The sequence below is a fragment of the Mus caroli genome, unplaced genomic scaffold (assembly GCF_978045245.1).
Source record: "Mus caroli unplaced genomic scaffold, Mus_caroli_1 scaffold_7, whole genome shotgun sequence".
NCBI lineage: Eukaryota > Metazoa > Chordata > Mammalia > Rodentia > Muridae > Mus > Mus caroli.
The window spans coordinates 14,793,372-14,814,453 of record NW_028227262.1 but is presented as its reverse complement, the minus strand read 5'-3'; the positions used below and the strand labels follow the sequence as shown (position 1 = coordinate 14,814,453).

Genomic DNA, 21,082 nt, shown 5'->3' with positions numbered 1-21,082 from the left:
ATACAGACCGAAAAGCGGTCACAAACCCGCTTTTGAAAAGTTGAAACTTACCAGGGCAAAGTATTAAAGTAGCTGGCTTCTTAAATATTTATGTTTTAAGCCGGGCGTGGTGGTGCACGCCTTTAATCCCAGCACTCGGGAGGCAGAGGCAGGTGGATTTCTGAGTTCAAGGCCAGCCTAGTCTACAGAGTGAGTTCCAGGACAGCCAGGGCTACACAGAGAAACCCTGTCTCGAAAAACCAAAAAAAAAAAAAATTATGTTTTACATACGGGTATATGCATCAAGTGCGTGCAGTGTGTACAAGTGCAGCCAGAAGAGGACATTGGATTCCCAGGGACTAGAGTTACAGATGGCTATCAGCCACCATAGATGTGCTGGGAATCAAACTCTGGTCCTTTAGAATAATAGCCAGTGCTCTTAACCACTGAGCCATCATGCCAGTCCACAGCTAGCTCCTAATATGGTACCAAGTGGAAATGGTACTGTTTTCCCCACAGCTATGGAGTAATCTGTCTCCTTTCTAAACTATCCTGTAAGATACTAGAGGCCATGGTTAGCCATCATGATAGAAGTGGAATTTGATAAGGGTATAAAAGTGGCCTGTTTGTTTTAAAGGTTGGAGGGTGTTTGTTATGTTTTTAGGTTTTTTGTTTTTGTTTTGTTTGCTTGTTTGTTTCTTAGGGCTGAGGCTCTGGATTGGAACTCCAGAACCAACAAGTAAATGAATAAATAGGGTTTTTGTTTGTTTGTTTTATTTTGTTGTCTGTTTGGTTTAGGTTTATTTTGAGTCAAGGTCTCATTATGTAACCCTAGCTGGCCCAGAATTCACAGAGGTCCACCTACCTCTTCCTAGAGTGTACTAGGATTAAAGGCATGTGCCACAACACTGGCCTTAGTTTTTAAAAATCTAACCATTATACTTAGTGGTCCAGTTCTTATAGTGTACTTGGCATTGTTTGTATGTGATACCAATAATGGTCATAGATAAACAAATAGTATTATCCTTTAGCTTGGTTGCCTTGCAGGCTTAGATTTATTGCAGAGATTGACTGCTGGTGTCTTATTTTACACCTCTTTTAGAATCATCTGAAAAGCATTCAGTACATTGAGGGTATAAATGTGCATTCTTGAGAGTGATTGTGTTGGTGGAAATGAGCTTGAACTGAGGACTTTATACAAAGTAGGGCTCTACCACTAATCCCCAACTCTGTCCCTGAGCTACAGATACAGCCTTGCTGTAAAGGTGGTTTTCAGAGAAAATGGGACATCATTCAGTTTTGTCAAGCAGAGATGGAGAATCTAATTGTGGAAACGTTTGAAGAGCTCTGAAGTAGTAAGGCAATGTTAGGGTTTGTAAAAACTGGATCCAGCGGGCCTTCCCCAAGAAAGGTGTGAAGGCATTGCTGGAGTGTGACCTCCAAGGTGACTTGGTTTCAGAACTGACCTGTGGGGGTTCTTTGCCAGTCTCCTGATAATTGTGCCTAAGCAATTAGCGAATAGCAGATCTGGAGAGCCTGTCTGTGACACAGGTGGAAACCTGAGTTAGTCTGGGGCAGTAATTACCAGTTTCTAGAGGCTGGACACGATGACTGAAAACTTCAGGGACATCTTCTGTCTTCCTATGGGCTTAGTACATCTATAGAGCGAGCTTATAGCTAAGTTGCTTAGAAACATCATATATATCTACTGTAGGGTTTGTGGTATCCTGCATCCAGGACACGGGAGTTTGACTACGCTTACCCAACTCCAGTGCTGGGGGGGGTGGGGGGGGGGAGCAGATGTCAGGCTTTGGGAAGTCAGGGGACACCACTGGGTGAGGAGGGGGAGTGCAGTCTGAAATCCAGGGGACACCAAGCTGGCTCAGTGGTCCTGGGCCTGCAAGGAGGCCAGGCTGTCTGGTTCTCAGGCTCTTGGGCACCCATGCTCTGCTGGGAGCCTCAGAAGAGCTGGATCTAGCCTGGGGCCGAAGGGGAAAAATGGGAGTGCTCCAGCTGGGTCCTGCAGGGATAGTGTCCTTGGCTTGTTCTGTAGGTGGTTTGGCTTGGTGGAGGCGGTAACTGGGAGGGCTGAGAGGCCTTCCTGCCGGAGATTAGAAGGCTGGCTCTTTAGGTGAAGGCCTGTTCCATTGCTCCCCACAGCAGATCGCAACAAAAAGAGACAATCCATGGAAATCTGGCTGGGCAGTGGTGGCACGCACACCTTTAATCCCCACACTTGGGAGGCAGAGGCAGGCAGATTTCTGAGTTCTAGGCCAGCTTGTTCTACAGAGTGAGTTCCAGAACAGCCAGGGTTACATAGAGAAACCCTGCTCCACCCCCCAAGAAATGGAGATCTGTCTTGAGGCTATGTGACTACAGGTCACATCCTCTACCTTTGGAGGGGCTTAGGGCATTGCCCTTATGTTACTGATGGCCACAGATCTATGGAGGGCTGTGGCTCATGTCAGGAGCCTATTGTTTGGGAACCAGGCAAAATGCCTGCCAATCTCTCAGGGTCATCAGGGTTTCCAACCAGGAACCAGGCTGCCTTTCATGGTCCTACAATCTATATATGATTTAATGTAGGCATTATATATTTTGTCTAATTGCAAATTTTTAAAATTTGAAATTAAAAAGGGAGTAAGTATGCACTCACACAGGTAATAACTTATCCCTGTAAACGGGTTCACAGCCTAGGGTCCCAGAACTTGCTACCCATGACCTTGTGCCTAGGCCAGTGAGGAAGGACACTGCTCAGGTGTCAACAGCACAGCAGCCATCCCTTCCAGCAGCTGCCTCCTAGAATCCTATGACCAATAACCTGCCCACTGGGCTCCTCAGCCAGCTACAGCTCCTGTGGAAGTACCCAGGGGGAAACTACCCTTGCACTGGGGTCTCCCTAAGGCCAACCACAGCCACTAATGTGCCAGCTTCTTTTTCGGGAAGTCCATCTTCTTATGCATAGCCACAGTGTTGGAGTTTCCTGAGTAGTCAGCAGAATCCCTCCCGGCCTCCAGAAGCCTGATCACCCATGGCCTCGCTCCTGAAACTGAAACAGTAGCCAGTCATCCATTCTGGCCAGGCTAATACCAGGATGCCATCTTGAGCTGGCAGCACCACCAGCTAGCCCATGGATTCCGTGATGCTAGGCCAGAGCTCTACCCACCCACCCCACCAGTAAAATAGGCAAGCTGCTGCAGCAATAGACACCAGCAGGAGCTGGAGAGAGCCCTTCTTCTCTCACACCACTGACCTTTCCTGAACCCTTGCACCTGCCTTGCAACAAGCAATGAATAAACTCCCAGTAGCCATCCTTAAAACAAAACAAAAGTACCTTAAAAATAGACATGAGATTAAACCTGTTCATTGCCATGCCAAGCAAGGAAGTCCTCATTTGTTAACTTTCTTATGTTGAAATCATGATAAACTAGGGCTGGAGAGATGGCTCAGTGGTTAAGGGTACTTGTTCTTATACATGGTCCAGGTTTGATTCTAGTGCCCACATGACAGCTCACAACTGTCTGCAACTCCAGCCCCAAGGGATCCAATGCTATCTTCCAACCTCAGCAGGCAACAGACACACATGTCCTACAAAAAATGTGTAGGCAAAACACCCATACACAGAAAATAAAGTCTTTTTTTAAAATCATGATAAAAGTTTACTTTTTTTAAAATATTTTTTTATTACGTATTTTCCTCAATTACATTTCCAATGCTATCCCAAAAGTCCCCCATACCCTCCCCCCCCCCACTCCCTTACCCACCCATTCCCACTTTTTGGCCCTGGCATTCCCCTGTACTGGGGCATATAAAGTTTGCATGTCCAATGGGCCTCGCTTTCCAGTGATGGCCTACTAGGCCATCTTTTGGTACATATGCAGCTAGAGTCAAGAGCTCCGGGGTACTGATTAGTTCATAATGTTGTTGCACCTACAGGGTTGCAGATCTCTTTAGCTCCTTGGATACTTTCTCTAGCTCCTCCATTGGGGACCCTGTGATCCATCCAATAGCTGACTGTGAGCATCCACTTCTGTGTTTGCTAGGCCCCGGCCTAGTCTCACAAGAGACAGCTATATCAGGGTCCTTTCAGCAAACGCTTGCTAGTGTATGCAATGGTGTCATGGTTTGGAGGCTAATTATGGGATGGATCCCTGGATATGGCAATCTCTAGATGGTCCATCCTTTTGTCTCAGCTCCAAACTTTGTCTCTGTAACTCCTTCCATGGGTGAAAAGTTTACTTTTTTAATTAAATTTTTTGTTTTGGTATTTTCTGTGTATAAGTGCATGTATGTCTATGCACCACATGCATACTTAGTGACAGAGGAGGCTAGCAGAGGGCATCAGATCCTCTGGAATTGGTGTCACAGATGTTTATAAGCAACCACCTGGATTCTGAGGGTCAAACCTAGAGCTCCACAGGAGCAACAAATGCTCTTAACCTCTGAACCATCTCTCCAGCCCAGAATTTTGAATGCTTTTACTTAATTTTAATATAGTTTTCTCAAGGCAATAAACATTATTTATAGGGACTAACAAGATGGCTCACTCAGTGATTAAGAGCAGGTACCGCTCTTGCACAGGGAATGAGTTCAGATCCCAGCATTTGCTTCAGAAAGTCTCCAGCAGGTGAGACATGACTCACCCTGGAGGGGATCCAGCGACCTCCTCTGGTCTCCATGGGTAACTAGTTTTCTCTCTCTCTCTCTCTCTCTCTCTCTCTCTCTCTCTCTCTCTCTCATACACATAATTTAAAACATAATTTTAAATATCCATATTCATATGGATTATAGAATTCACTGTTAAACTATTTAAAATTTTATTAATATTATTATTATTGAAGAATTAATAAAGCTTGTCTAGTTAATCTCACACTCATGGTATTAAAATTATGGAAAAACACGAGGACTCAGGATGATGAGACAGGACTATGCTTTCTTGGCTGTGTAGGCTTTGCTTCCTTGTTTATAAACATTCTCTTTGCCAATAGGCAACCATAGTTGTTTTTCCATAAAGAAAACTAAAAGGAAAACGTTGTCTCCTCTCTCTTGCAAAGGTGGTTGGAGGCAAAGTGAAGAAGCCTGGTAAGCGAGGACGGAAGCCAGCCAAAATTGACTTGAAAGCGAAACTTGAACGAAGCCGGCAGAGTGCGAGAGAATGCCGGGCCAGGAAAAAGCTGAGATACCAGTACTTGGAGGAGTTGGTATCCAGTCGGGAAAGAGCTATATGTGCACTCCGAGAGGAACTGGAAATGGTAAAGTCTTTCACCAACGATAAAACACCCGTCCTAGCCTGGCAGGTCATGAGGGGCACAGCAGAACAGGAGCTACAGCAGTCCTTAGCCATCAGTGCTCACACTGGAGACAATGTGAAGCTCTTTTCACACTGGACGCTTTTTGTTTGCTTTTGTTTTTTGAGTAGGGTTTCTCTGTGTAGCCCTGGCTGTCCTAGAACTACTCTGTAGACCAGGCTGGCCTTGAACTCACAGAGGTCCTCCTGCCTAAGCCTATGCCTAGGATTAAAGGCGTGCACCACCACCACCAGATGGGACCAAATACACATTTTAATACAGTGCTGGTGGCAACATTACAGAATGTTTTGATAGGAAAAAAATGATGACTGGAGAGATGACTCAGCAATTAAAAGTGTTGGCTGCTCTTTCAGAGGTTCTGAGTGCAATTCCCAGCAACCACATGGTGGCTCATGACCATCTATGATGGGTTCCCATGCCTTTTTCTGGTATGCAGGTGTACATGCAAACAAAGCACTCATAAACAAGTAAACCTTTAAAAAAACAAAAAGAGCTGGAGTTCTCCCCAAACTGAACAAATAAAACAAAACAAACCCCAAAGATCCCAGTTTTAGAAGGAAAAGGAAAAAGGAAAAAGGAAGATGTTTAGAGGGCAGACAGAGTGGCTCAGCAGACCAAGGTGCCTGCCAGCAAGACTGTTGACCCTCCAGTCCCTAAACCCACCCTTGGCCTGCAGGTGTCCTCTGACCCCCCACAGCCATGCCCATGATGAGAAGTTACAGAGGGCGGGGAGGTAGCTGAGCGGGGGGAGTGCTTCTCTAGCATGCACGAGGTCCTGAGTGTGATGCCAGCACTGCATGAACAGTGATGACACATCCTGTAACCAGCACTCAGGAGATGGAGGCAGGAAGAGGAGAAGAAGTTCAGGGTCATTTTAATTGCACAGTGAGTTGGAGGCCAATCTAGGATATATGAGACCCTGTCTTAATCCACCCCTCCCCCCAAATAAACGAAAAGGTGCAGTAGCAGACTTAGGTATAAGCCATGCTGTATTCATATATGAGCCTACAGGTGACCAGGTGGGGAGTCACAGTGCACATCCATATCTACTGATCTGGAAGGTGCTCACAATGTGTCGCTAAGTGGGAAAGCTGCATAACAGCCACAGTTCTGCAAGGAGGCTGCCATTCGAGTTTCCATGAGTTTACTCTGCATGTTTCATTCAGACTTCATAGAGACTGTAAAAGTGTGAGAGTAGATAAAACAATTAAAACCCCTTCACTGTGCACTCAGGGATGAGGTGACAGGTGGGGAAACATGTGGTACTACCATGACTGTTGAAAAGCTGGCTCTTCAAAAAGCAATAAAGCTGGCCATTGTGGTGCATGTCTGGAATCCCTGCACTTGGGGGATGGAGGCAGAAGGATCAGGGGTTCAAGGCCATCCTCTGGACTCTATGAGACTATGTCTAAAAATAAAACAAAGACCCTGCAGGGCTCAGGAGACGACTAAGTGAGCAGCGTACCTTGAGATCAGACCCCTCAGGACCCACAGAGCTGAGTATACTGTAGTGCACACCTGTAATCCCACTGTCCTTGGCAAGACCGAGGGCAGTAAGAGCAGTCTCCAGAAGCTCATGGGCTGGCTACCTGGCATATGCGACTTCTAAGCAAGTGCTATAGCAGTGAGCTACAGACAAGCCTGCAGGAGAGCTCTTGTGTCTAGCATTTCCACATGTGCTGCCTGGACTCTGACTTAGCGTTTTACTGAGTGTATTAAATATTTCAGTACAAGCAGTGGTGCATGGCAATGGACCAAGGGAAAATCCCTTCTGAAATAAGGGCCCTACTCACTGGCGAGGAGCAGAGCAAGCCTCAGCAGAACTCAAGCAGGCATCCCAAAGCTGGGAAGACAGACGCTAACACCAACTCGTGTGAGTACTGTCTATGGCAGCATTTTTGTTAAGCAAGCATCCCAAGGTAGAATGTTTGTTGACCACTAAGCAGTGTAGCTTGAAATAAAGTAAAGTACTAATGTCATTTGTAAAATGCTAATCAGCAAATGTTTTGTCAGAGGATCCTAAATCCTGAAATGAAAGCTGAAGGCTGGGTGTGGTGGTGTACACCTGGTTTGCCATCACTAGGGAGACACCAAGTTGGAGACCAGCCTGGGATTCATAGAAAGACACTGTGTCTCTAAAGACAGAATAACCCAGGCAGCTGACGAATGGTATGGTAGTCAGTCCGTAACTTGAAGTGATCCTCGGGGGCTGTTAAAGCTGCTCTCTTTGACTGGTTTTTACAAGTACATTACAAGGTGATTTAACATCGAGCTCACACATTGACTCCCAATAGTCATGCTAAAGAATCATATTCTTAGTGCCTATAGCTTAGCTTAGGCTGTGTGTGAGAGCTTAGTACACTCTAGGTCAGTGATTCCCAAGCTTCCTAATACTGTAACCCAGTAATACACTTTCTCATGTTGTGTGGCCCCTCCAGCCATAAAATTATTTTTGTTGCTACTTTATAACTGTAACTTTGCTACAGTTAAGAATCATAAACTGGGTGGTGGTGGCACGCACCTTTAATCCCAGCATTTGGAAGGCAGGTGGATCTCTGAGTTCTAGGCCAGCCTGGTCTATAGCATGAGGCCAGGACAGCCAGAACTACACAGTGAAACCCTGTCTCCAAACAAAACAAAACAAAACAAACAGAAAGCAAACCAATCCAAAAGATCAATAGTAATGTAAAGATTGCGTATTGTCAAAGGGTCGAGACCCACACGTTGAGAACCACTGCTCTAGGCCTTACATTCAAGCCCAAGATAAAAACCAAAATAGGGAAATAAAAGGAGACGGAGCAGTACAGCTGGGTGAACGCCCAGTGGCTCAGAGTACAATGCCAGAGGCTCGTCTCTCAGGTCTAGGTTGTAACTACAGTAAGGTGTAACTGAGGATGGTTTTCTTCTTTTGCAGTGGTGGGGAATTGAACCTGTGGCTTCAGATACGATGAGTAAGTTCTCTATACCACCAGTTCAGCATTATTTTTATTTTTGTTGAAGTAAAACACATGTACCACAAAATGAAAAACTTCAAAAAAATCAGCCATTTTAAAACAACAATGCAGAGCTATTTGGTATATTCACAGTGTTACACAACTATCATCTCTAACTACAAATATATGATCACTCTTTGAGACCCCTGGCCTGTAAACATTCAATCCTTTGACCTTCCCCACCAGCCCTTTGCAACCATTGACCTGAGATCCCAATGGACTGATCCATTGTAGATATTTTGTAAAAACGGAATCATTTATTAACTTCTGCATCTGACTTCTTTAACCTAACCTAATCTTTTCATTTTTTTTAAAGAATTATTTATTTAATTTTATGAGTACGCTGTTGCTATCTTCAGATGTACCAGAAGAGGGCATCAAATCCCATCACAGATGGTTGTGAGCCACCATGTGATTGTTGAGAATTGAACTCAGGACCTCTGGAAGAGCAGTCAGTGCTCTTACCGGCTGAGCCATCTCTCCAGCCCCCCTTTTCATATTCCACATGTATCACAACGTCATCCCTTCTTATGGTTCATTATTTTATAGATGCACACAGCACAGTTACTTATCCACCCATCCACTGAGAGCCATCTGTCTCCACCTGTTGATATTTGGGCTATTGTCAACATTGTTTCTGTGAAAATGTGTATATGACTGTGTGGGGGCTTGACATTTTGGGGGTCTGGTGTGCTTGAGTTCACTGTATAGCTGATGATAACCTGAATCCTGATCCTCCTGCCTTCAGCTCCCAGGTGCTGGGACTACACTACAGGTGTGTGCGGCACAGCCTGCCTGCTCTTGTGTGTGTGCACCTGGGGACAAACTGTTGGGCCATCTGGAGTTCTGTTGAACATTGAAGGAACTGTTAAACAGTTGCCTATGGTGGTCAGAATGGGTTACATTTTTACTAATTGGTTTTATTTACATCTCATCATGTTATTTTCTATCTTTTATTTTGTGAGAGATGAGGTCTCCCTCTGTTGCCTGGGACTGACTGAATTCCAGGGCTCAAGTGATCCTCTGTCTCAGTCTCTCTGGTAGCAGGGATTTCGGGCATGTGCCACTATGGCAGCCCTATTTTGGATTTTGTTTTGATTTTTTAAATTTTACTTATTTATTGGTTTTTGAAACAGGGTCTCTCTGTGTAGTCTTGGTTGTCCTGGAACTTGTTCAGTAGGCCAGGCTGGCCTTCAACTCAAATACCCCTATCTCTGCCTCCTGAGTGCTGGAATTACTTGTTTGTTTGTTTTAAGGACAAGAGTCTTGCTATATGGCCCCAGTGGTCTATAATTCATGTTTCCCATGCTGACCTTGAACTTCCTGCAATCCTCCTGCCTCTGCCTCTCCTCCCAGGTAACAAAGTTACAGGTCTGTGCCACCATGCCCAGTATCTAGGTTGGTTTTTTAAAAAAACTATAGCCCTCCTAGTGAGCATGAAGCAATATTTCGTCATGTTTTTATTATTACTGTGTGTGTGCATGACAGAGTGTATATGTACACAGAGCATGTGTGGAGGTCAGACGGCAACTTTGTGGAGTCTGTTCTCTCCTAGGTTTATATCAGTCCTGGGGATGAAACGCAGGTCACCAAGATGGTATGGAAAGCATGTTTAACCACTGAGCCATCTCAGTATCTCTGCATTGTGCATTTCCTTAATGACCATTGGTTCTAAATGGTTTTCCTTGTGCAGACTGGCCATTTGTTCGTGTGTGTGTGTGTGTGTGTGTGTGTGTGTGTGTGTGTGTTTTGAGATGTGTTTGAGTTTGCCAATGTTTCAATTAGGGTTTTGTTCTGTTGCTGGGGCTTCTTTGTGTTATCTTTTTTGTGTTTTGTGGCAGTCTCACTATGTAGCCCAAGCTGGCTGGAACTCAGCATTCTCCTTGTCAGCCTCCTGTGACCTAGGAGCACATGTGCCCACACACTCCCCCTTGCCCTGGCACTGGGTGCTCTGTGCTGTGCTAGGATGTGTGTGCCCACATGTTGGGAACAAAATAAAGGGAGGCCCGGGGGAAGTGGGGAAAGGGAAAAGAGGCCCACGTCCCACCAGAGTTTCCCTATTCTCTGGTCAGTCAGGCGTGTGAGGGCTGCTACCTACCCTACCCACTCATCCCTGGGTGGGCATTCCTCTGTCCCACTCTTCAGGGGGTGGCCAAGGGGCAGCCCTGCCTGGGGACCCCAGAACTACTTTGCTAAAGCCACCAGGTTTATAGGAGCGAGGGATAAGGGAAGAGGTTCCCAACACTGGTGAGAGTGGCATAGCGGATCTAGAAGGAGCATAGACTCTATGGCTTAAGAGCTTTATTATAGAAATGCAGGGAGGGGGGAGGGGGAAAGGCTAGAGAGAAAGAAGGAAAGAAGGAGAGAGGAGAGGAAAGAAGAAGACAAAGAGAAAGGGAAGAGGAGAGAGAAGTGAGAGGTAAGAGGACAAAGGAGTAAGAGAGTAAGGTGGGGGCTGAGCACCCCTTTTATGGTCTTCACTGTTGCTAGGTAACTGGGGAGGAGTTTAGCCTGAAGGTCAGAAGCTTGGGCCATTGCTTACATGACTACTGATCATGCTTCTCTTGTGGGGGCTGTGAGGGGTGCGGTAACTTAGGCAGGGGCCAGAGTTCCAGGAGCGTGAGGGAAGGCCTACTGTGTCATGTAGGTGAATTATGACCATCGGGGTCTTAACCCTCAGCTCACCTGGATACCAGCCTGCAATTCCCCACACCCACACACTCCCCCTTGCCCTGGCACTGGGTGTCCCATGCTGTGCTTTGCAGACTCCTCTCCTCTAGCAGCAGTCTTCCAACAGTGTCCTTGGAGACACAAAGATTTCACTTCTTTGAAATCTAGTTATCTTCTTTTATCTTCTGTTGCTCCTCATATTAAAAGATTACATTCTCAGCTCTAGGCTTGTGAGCGTTTACCCATTTCACTTAAGAATACTATGGAACCTGTTTTGGGGGTGACCACAATGAGCTCAGTTTCCTTTATGATATGCAGGGGCTAATGTCTTGCACATATTGACTGACTGAAGACACTGAAGGTTTTAGACTAGTCAGTCAGGTTCAGGTGTGTAATCTACTGTGTCACCCATGGGGTTGAGGGTGAAAATATCAGGCATTTTCGTCTTTGTTCTTAACTCTGGGAAGGCTTAAAGTAGTTATAAGGAGACGTTGCCACACGGGGTACCCACTGAGGTGGAGCCCAGAGGGTCAGACGGTCAAGGCCATCCTTAACTAATTACTGAGCTAGAGACCAGCCTGGGCTACATGAAACCCTATCTCAAAAAAGTTATAAAATTAAGGGAACTGGGTTTTTGATAACTTTTAGTAGATAACATTGGACCTTAATCTAAAACTGGCAAAAATAACAAAATTAACTAATTTTCTATATATTTATAGCTTTTAAAAGTCTCACTAGCTGAAACTGGTGACTCACACCAGCCATCTGAGTACTCAGAAGGCTGAGGTGAAACGTTTGCCAGGATTCCGAGGCCAACCTAGGCCGCCATCTTAGTTTCCTTTCCTATTGCTTTGATAAAATACCCAGACAGAAGCAACTGGAAAAGAGTTTATTTTAGCTTGCAGTTTGAAGATCTCATGATGAGAATGTCACAGGGTGAGGAGCTTGAGGCATCTAATCACATCACATCCCCAGGACGAAACAGAGTGAGGATTGGACAAAGCTGCTGCTCACTTCCCTTTGTCCAGTCCCTTGCCTCAGAAATGGTGCCACCCAGAGTGGGTCTTCACACATCAGGTAGTGGAACAAGGTATCCCCCACAAGCCCTTCTCCCAGGTGATTTTTGATTCTTGTCAATAGAACCATCGTAGCTACACAGTTCAGGCCATCCTGTGGTGGAGTAAGATCTGAGTCACAACAAATCAAACAATAACAACAACACAAAGCCCTCCTGTATCTTTCTCTCTTTCTCTTTCTCTCTCTCTCTCTCTCTCTCTCTCTCTCTCTCTCTCTCTCTCTTTCTTTCTTTCTGGTTTTTTTGAGACAGGGTTTCTCTGTGTAGCCCTGGCTGTCCTGGAACTCACTCTGTAGACCAGGCTGGCCTCTAACTCAGAAATCTGCCTGCCTCTGCCTCCCGAGTACTGGGATTAAAGGCGTGCGCCACCACGCTTGGCTCCTCCTATATATATTAACCTGAAGAAAAAATCATGAATTTTAGCTGGGTATGGTGGCGCATACCTGTAATTGCAGTACCTAACATGAGGGGTTCACGGTCATCCTCTGGTACAGTAGTGTTTGAGAAACACTATATCAGCCCTTACTCAAATAACTAGAAGCCACTTAGGATGGGCTGACTATAGTTCAGTGAGTGAAATGCTTTCTAGAAAAGCATGAGGACCTGAGTCATAAAGCCAGGCTCAGGAGTATGCTCTGCGATCCCAGCACGTCAGCAGTCAGATGGGAAGTGGAGACAGGAGAGTCTGCAAGTTCATAGGCTGGCAGTTGTGGTGTACACAGTCGAAAAACAACAAAGAGAGGGCTGGAGAGATGGCTCAGTGGGTAAGAGCACTGACTGCTCTTCCAGAGTTCCTGAGTTCAAATCCCAGCAACCACCTGTAATGAGATCTGATGCCCTCTTCTGGTGTGTCTGAAGACAGCTACAGTGTATTTATATATAATAAATTAATTAATTAAATCTTTTTTAAAAAAAAAAGAAAAAAGAAAAACAATAAAGCCCTTATTGCAAACATGGTGGGAGGTAAAGCCTGGAATTGAGGTTGTGTTCTGACCTCTGCATGTGTGCTGTGACACACACACACACACACACACACAGATAGATGATAGAGATGAATGGACAAACAAATACATAAAGTCATGAGTTTTAGAGTTGATTAAGCAAACGTCAAAATGACTGACAACATTCTTGTTGCATTTGCTTTGTGTCCAGGGTGAAGATCATATAAAAGGCAGTCAGTGATCAAAGCCAATGGTGTGATGTCTATGGAGGACGAATGGGGCAGGACTTTGCTTCTTGGCTCCATTTTCCGCTTACGCTCAGTAACCATCTCTGTAAACCCAAAGTTTCTACCATAATGTGTGACGATGCGTCAGGAAGGTCCTCGAGCAGCGCTTAGACTTGCCGGCCGACCTTCAGACAGACCTGCTCTGTGTCGCTCACCACGTCGGTTAACAGTCGTGATGCCGAGCCCGCGGGGGCAGAGGAAGTGGATGGAAGCGCACGTTTGCACCTTAGCCCTGTGGCTTTCATGGTTAATTTCTACTTGTCCTATGTAATTGATAGATTTGTGTGTATGTGTGTTTAGTTGTCACTTCTTTTCTTGTTTTTAATCACCCTACGAAAAGACACCAAATAGGCTATTTGTCTCCCATAGTTCTCAGCCTTTATGGACCCACTTTCTAGTTACTTGAGTAATGTTTGCTTGTCTGTGAGCCATTCCAGCATAAGCTGTGAGTATGTATTAACAGATATACACATTTCTATTTTTATAACCCATAGTGATATGCCTGTTTTAAAGAATGTCCATAACAAAGCCCAACACAAGGCCCCTGACAGCCTCATTTTGCTCTTTCCTTTGACTGTATTTATGAAAGCTGGCTAGGGCCAAATCCATGCTTGGAGAATAATTAGCCACAGTTTATTTCTCTTAGTAGCATCCGTTACCTTAATCTGCAGTCTGTGTGACATGGTTTCTGCTGTATGTCTCCATGTACACACATTTGCTTGTGCACTCAGCTGAGGCATGGGGTTTTTCTTTTTTTTTTTTTTTTTTTTTTTTTTTTTTTGGTTTTTCGAGACAGGGTTTCTCTGTATAGCCCTGGCTGTCCTGGAACTCACTTTGTAGACCAGGCTGGCCTCGAACTCAGAAATCCGCCTGCCTCTGCCTCCCGAGTGCTGGGATTAAAGGCGTGTGCCACCACGCCCGGCTCGCATGGGGTTTTTCTAAAGAGTACAGAATGAACGTAGCTGCTGAGACTGGGTATCTGCCTTGCTGTGTAGAGCACAGGCCATCCTGCTGGTGACGCTATGGCTGTTGCTGTTGGCAGAGTACTCAGTTCTTCCCTGACATGAGTGTCCTTATGAATGTGTTCTGAGCCAGAGAGAAAGAAGCCTACTGTGTGCTTGTACCTGCTTTAGCCTGTGCCCCCACTGTGCTGGGGCATCCTGAGCTGCACCCTGCACTGCAGCCTGGGGCCTGGTGGGTATGTGGAGTCGCATATGGCTCTGTATGGGTCCCAGCACAGCCGAATTTGCATGATGTGGAGTGTGGTTGGGGGCAAAGCTCATAGTAGGAGAGGTTCAGAGACAAGGAATTTCTACTTTACTCACTTCTCTCACTAGTTCAGTCATATGTATTCTCTGTTGCTGCTAATTATTACAATTGTTCCTCCCTCTGATGAAGCAGGAATTTGACTTCCAGAAAAGGAAGTATTTGCCACAGACTGGCAGTCAAAGGGAGGTGTCATAGTTACAGGCATGTCCAACCTTTTGATGTTGTGACTTGAAGACTGAGAATTGAATGTTTTAAGTGAGTTTACAGTTTTGTGCTGGGCCACATTCCTAGCTATTCTGAGGCATACGCAGCCTGCAAGCTGTGGTTCAGACGTGCCTGGAAGGTTGTCTGTGAGGTGGGACACAAGATGGACTGTGTAGCTTGTGATCTCTTGACAGGCATGTCTCCTGAACAGATGCCTTCTGTTAGCTGAAGATCCCTTGAGTGCAGGTGTGGAACTCAGATCTCCATGCTAGGTGTGTGCGCCGGCCGGCAGAGCACTTGCCCAGCTTGCTGGGATTCGCTGTGTTTTAGAAAAATGGGCATTAAGGGTATTTAATGTCTTCTTAGGACCATAAGTGGAGACAAGGACTGTTGATGTTCAGGCCCTTCGAATGTAAGTGTTTTCAATGTAGTGTTCTGACTGGGACGGTGTGTTCTGCCAGTGGGTCGACTCAGTCGTAGACTCTTACTTTGCAGAACAGCCAATGACTTTATGTTGCTTTGTTTCTTTTTGAATTCTCCAGAAAAAAAAAAAATGTTTTTAAAGCAAACATTCCAGGATGAGTGTGGCCTCTCAGTGGAATGTCTGCATTGTGCTTGAAGACTCTGCAGGTTGTACTTGTAGTTTCAGGGTCATCCCAGGTTGTCCTTGTAACCACACGGTCACCCGCAAGTAGAAGAGATGGACTTTGGAGTGAATGCTGAGTACACTTTGAGTTTTCTCTAGGGCCTGGATCTCATCAGTGTTTTGGAGGCATCAAACCAAGATAATGGCCCTCAGCATTTGAAGGGGGCATGATGATTGCTCTGGGTACTGTGCTGGCCCTTCTCCCGAATCTGTGATCTACTTAATCACTGTTCCAGATTCCAACAGCTGCAGCATCTCTTGTCACTCCCATCCATCGAGGCACTGCAGGCTAACTGCAGTTCCTTCCCAGAAGAGAGCAAGCTGAGAGGACAGAGCCCAAGGCCATCCTCTAGGGCAGGAAGAGGCCAAGTGCCTGGCTTCCTTTTTTTTCAGAGATTAAGGAGAAAATATATTTGCACATTCACACCAATCCAACTCTGCCACCTTAGCGTCTGCTTCCCACATACTGGAGCAACTGGTGCAATATGGAGTTGACCTGCTCAGGTCAACTTTTAGGCTGTAGGTGAACTTATTAATTTGTTTTCTGTCCTTATCTAAAATGTTCCTGGGATGCCCAAATCAGAGCTTTAGTGCTGCGGTCCCTGCCACTGCCTGCCTCATGGACGCACTGAGCGGCACCAGCTGTAACTTTAGCGTCTTTGCCCCGCAGTAGGTGTGCTTTGGCTGGTGATAGAAAACACAGATTTAAGCTGTGCTTTACTTTTAGTTAAAGACAAGTAAGATCAACAAAAATAAATACTATATTTCACAGAAATCAGCTGCATGCTGTTAAAATATTAAAATACATATTTTGTTTTTTAAAAGATGAAAGATGATTAAACCACATGGTATTTGGGGGCAAATGAAGGATTTTTTCCTCAGAAAAGAATTGTACAATTATATTTTTATGAAAAATAAAGTATCTTCACCAAAGTCATGTTCAGTTGCCTGTTTCACAACACTGGGGTGACTCTGTGTACACCTACAGCCGCTACACAGCCGCTAGAGTTCAGTCCCCACATGGTAGAACCGGGAGAACTGGCTTGGTGGGCTGTCCTCTGCTTCCACGGTCAAGTGTGCTGAAGATTGCTTACTGCTCTTGTAGAAGACCCAGGTTCAGTTCCCAGCGAGATCCCATGAGCCCCTGCACATAGGTGTTGCATAGGCGTTCACTAAGGCAAGCACACAGACACATGATCCTTTCTTATTTAAATGTATGAGGTGGGCCCTTAGTCCTTTTTCTGAGTCACAGGGGTATGAAAACCTGCCGGTTAAATAGCACAGGATTGGCTTGGCAAGATGGCTCAGCAGGTAAAGGCGCTTGCTACCACACTGACAACCTGGGTTGATCCCTAGAACCCACACATACAGCAGAAGGGAAAGCCCCCTCCCCCAAACTGTCTTTTGACCACACCCATAGACAAACTAAATCTGAAAATAAAAATATTCACAGTATGCAAGAATTTAAGTTATCAAAAATAGAAGGGTTGGAGAGATGGTTCAGTGGTTAAGAGCGCCGACTGCTCTTCCAAAGGTCCTAAGTTCAAATCCCAGGAACCACATGGTGGCTCACAACCATTCGTAACGAAATCTGATGCCATCTTCTGGAGTGTCTGAAGACAGCTACAGTGTACTTACATGTAATAAGAAAGAAAGAAAGAAAGAAAGAAAGAAAGAAAGAAAGAAAGAAAGAAAGAAAGAAAGAAAGAAAGAAAGAAAGAAAAAGGAAAGAAAGAAAAAGAAAAGAAAGAAAGAAAGCTACCAAAAAAAAAAAAGTGTTTGGGGCTGGTGAGACGGCTTGGTGGTTAAGAGCACTGACGGCTCTTCCGAAGGTCCTGAGTTCAAATCCTAGGAATCACATGGTGGCTCGAAACCTTCTGTAACGAGATCTAACACCCTCTTCTGAAGTGTCTGAAGACAGCTTCAGTGTACTTACATATAATAAATAAATCTTAAAAAAAAAAAATAGAGGTTCCTTGGGCTGAAAGTCTCGCGAGAGGTCGAAGTCTCATGAATTCTCCCAGTAGCCTTCACTCTTCCTCTTCCTAGTCACCTGCCAAAATGGTTCGCTACTCTCTTGACCCAGAAAACCCCACAAAATCATGCAAATCAAGAGGGTCAAACCTTCGTGTTCACTTTAAGAACACCCGGGAAACTGCCCAGGCCATCAAGCAAAGCCACCAAGTATCTGAAGGATGTCACTTTAAAGAAGCAATGTGGGCTGGTGAGATGGCTCAGTGGGTAAGAGCACCCGACTGCTCTTCTGAAGGTCCAGAGTTCAAATCCCAGCAACCACATGGTGGCTCACAACCATCCACAACGAGATCTGGCGCCCTCTTCTGGAGTGTCTGAAGACAGCTACAGTGTACTTATATATAATAAATAAATCTTTAAAAAAAAAAAAAAAAAAAAAAAAAAGAAGCAATGTAGCCGGGCGTGGTGGCGCACGCCTTTAATCCCAGCACTCGGGAGGCAGAGGCAGGAGGATTTCTGAGTTCGAGGCCAGCCTGGTCTACAAAGTGAGTTCCAGGACAGCCAGGGCTACACAGAGAAACCCTGTCTCGAAAAACCAAAAAAAAAAAAAAAAAAAAAAAAGAAGCAATGTGTGCCATTCGGACGGTATAATGGTGGAGTCGGCCAAACAGTGGGGCTGGACACAGGGTCGGTGGCCAAAAAAAGAGTGCTGAATTTTTGCTGCACATGCTTAAAAATGCAGAGAGTAACGCTGAACTTAAGGGTTTAGACGTAGATTCTCTAGTCATTGAACACATCCAGGTGAACAAGGCACTTAAGATGCGCCGATGAATTTACAGAGCTCATGGCCAGATTAACCCATACATGAGCTCCCCCTGCCACATTGAGATGATCCTCACTGAGAAGGAACAGATCGTTCCAAAGACAGAAGAGGAGGTTGCACAGAAGTAAAAGATATCCCAGAAGAAACTGAAGAAACAAAAACTCATGGCCCGGGAATAAATTCAGCATAAAATAAATGCAGATAAAGTTCAAAAAAAAAAAAAAATAGAGCTAGCAGGGCGTGGTGGTGCACGCCTTTAATCCCAGCACTCGGGAGGCAGAGGCAGGCGGATTTCTGAGTTCGAGGCCAGCCTGGTCTACAAAGTGAGTGCCAGGACAGCCAGGGCTACACAGAGAAACCCTGTCTCGAAAAAAACAAAAAAAAAAAAATAAATAAATAAATAAAAAATAATAAAAAAAATAGAAGTGTTTAATGAGCTCATATGAAAATGCAGTGTTAGGTTATTCCTAGGTGGTTTCTATATATTGCTATACTTATCCTTTGAGTTGGTATAATTGGAGGCTCTTTGTGGCAATAATAGCCTTCAATTAATTAGGTTCATTTTAAGAACCACTTTACTTATTTACTCTCTGTCTTACTTGATTACAAATGGTCATTAATCTGAGTCTGGACTGTCCTGTAAAGTTATGCTGAGTATGCACTGCGCAAAGACACTCAGTTAAAGTGTCTGATGGGCCTCATCTCCAGATCCAGTCCTCCCTTCATAAGCCCTCATGGAAGAAAACCACCTACCATCCGCTCATTGAACCATTCCCGTGGCCTAGGCCTGCCTAGAACTTACTCAGTCGGCACACCTTTTTATATTCCTCAACTCACTAGGGGTGCGCTTTTGAAAAGTATGCAAAATAATGCCATTTTACAGCTTGCTTTAACCCAAGTAAGTGGGCCTCTTCTCCCTGTTCAGTGACATCAGGTTGGTAGTTATTCAGCAGGGGTATAGGTGTGTGTACTCTGTGGATATAGGTGAATGCTACAGACCATGGACAGTCAGGCTCCAATGCACCACTGGAAATGGCCAAAATGGGGGTCAATACAGCTCAGAACAGTACATCTGAGACACAGAGTATACAGGGTGAGGAACTGGCTGGAGGAGCTCAGACTGTAGACAGCATGGAGCTGTCCAGGAACTCAGATTATGGCACAGGACAGATTGTAGCTATGACTCTGAAACTGTTGCAGCCCTGTCCCACTCTAGGAACCGTGAGGCAGAAGATCAGCTGTGTTTATTTTTCTTTTCTATCTTTATTTAAACAGGGTCTCACTATGCAGCCCAGGCTGGCCTGGAACTCGATTTGTAAACCAGGCTGTCCTTGAACTTACTGAGATCGACATGCCTTGTCTCTTTGAGTGCTGGGATTAAAGGGCTATGCTACTACACCCAGCCTTCAGTTGAATTCTTAATCCTGGGGTCACCACAAACTCAACTAATCTACTACTGTGCTTGTTACAGGGTCCCGAGCACGGCTGGGCTGGGCTGGGCTGGGCTGGGCTGGGCTGGGCTGGGCTGGGCTGGGCTGGGCGGGAGTTAGGCAGTGAGCTGTGCCTAACAGACTATTTTGTTGGATAAAGATCTGAACGGGAAAAGCCCAGTCCAGGGGTCACCACAAACTCAACTAATCTACTACTGTGCTTGTTACAGGGTCCTGAGCACGGCTGGGCTGGGCTGGGCTGGGCTGGGCTGGGCTGGGCTGGGCTGGGCTGGGCTGGGCTGGGCTGGGCTGGGCTGGGCTGGGCGGGAGTTAGGCAGTGAGCTGTGCCTAACAGACTATTTTGTTGGATAAAGATCTGAACGGGAAAAGCCCAGTCCAGTCTCGTGTCCCTCAGCAACTTCTTCCTGGCAAGGACTTTCAAGACTCTGGGACTAATGACTCTGAACTGAGTCTGAAGGCCAGGACAGACCACCCAGGTCCACAGCCAGAGCACCCCTACTGGGACTACAGCAACAAACAGGAAATGATCCTCATTAAACTTGTCCCGCCCACTTTTAGCTGAAGGTAGAAGGTTCATTCTTAGCAACATCACAAGTTTAGGGCCAACCAGGTCTATATGAGATGCCAACTCAACACAAAAAGATCAATACATAGTTCTGGACCAGACAGGGCTATAGAGAGAGATCTTGTCTTAAAATAACAGAACAAAACAAAGAGGACCAAAAATACTGATACAAACGTGCTGTTCAAGCTGGAGCAGCCAAACCACAGGAGCAGCCACGGGAAGAGAAAGGAATATCAGAAAGACACACCAAACATCCCTTCACATCATTGCTCCACTGAGAGGCCTGAGAAGAGATGCAAGGGGAGAATGCCCCGGACCTTGTTAGAGTAACCCTCATCGTTTACTCGTATTCCCGACCAAAAAGGACAAACCATGAGTACATGAGCTTTTCAACCTGAGAGATCAGGAACTCTGCCTAGTATGGAAAAAAAAAAAAAAAAAAAAAAAAAAAAGGTCTTTGAAAACTCTAAAGCCTTCGGGAGCGGGACATCATGGGAGCGTCTTGAGGACAAATTCGGAAACAGGCCAGGCACTGAACTGGATAGGTAGAGTGCTCGTCTGGCAGACACCAGCTCAAATGTCCCCGACACCACACAGACAGGGTGTGAACACCTGCAATCCCAGCACACAGGAGGTGGCAAATCAGAAGTTCAAAGTCACCCTGAGCAGGGTTCGAGGGACTGTGATAGACTCTTCTCAAAAAGGAGGGAGAGAGCGAACCTAACAAATGAGACAGGAACTCTTTAAACAGGGGGTGGGTACAGGCTGACTTGCAGCGCAGAGCAGGGAAGGCTGTCATCAGGCCCTTGTCAATCTTCTGCACTTTCTTTTCACAATGAGCCTGGAAATCACTGGTTTCCCGCCATCAGGTTCCAGAGATCTCCTGGGGCCACCTA

The 21,082-nt window shown here is 45.7% G+C and overlaps 1 protein-coding gene across 2 annotated transcripts in view; it reads left to right on the top strand.

Moving 5' to 3' along the window:
- Positions 1-15,291, top strand: part of Crebl2 (cAMP responsive element binding protein like 2) — a 29,567-nt gene extending 14,276 nt beyond the window's left edge. The window contains exons 2-5 of one of the 2 annotated variants that reach the window (XM_021165131.3): positions 5,034-5,231; positions 7,017-7,161; positions 8,203-8,239; positions 13,179-15,291. In XM_021165131.3, coding sequence (XP_021020790.1) covers positions 5,034-5,231; positions 7,017-7,161; positions 8,203-8,216 — 357 coding nt within the window. In that variant the 3' untranslated portion in view covers positions 8,217-8,239; positions 13,179-15,291. The remainder of the gene's footprint in view (positions 1-5,033; positions 5,232-7,016; positions 7,162-8,202; positions 8,240-13,178) is intronic. The other variant, XM_085839841.1, reaches the window with a different exon arrangement.
- Positions 15,292-21,082: the final 5,791 nt, after the last annotated feature.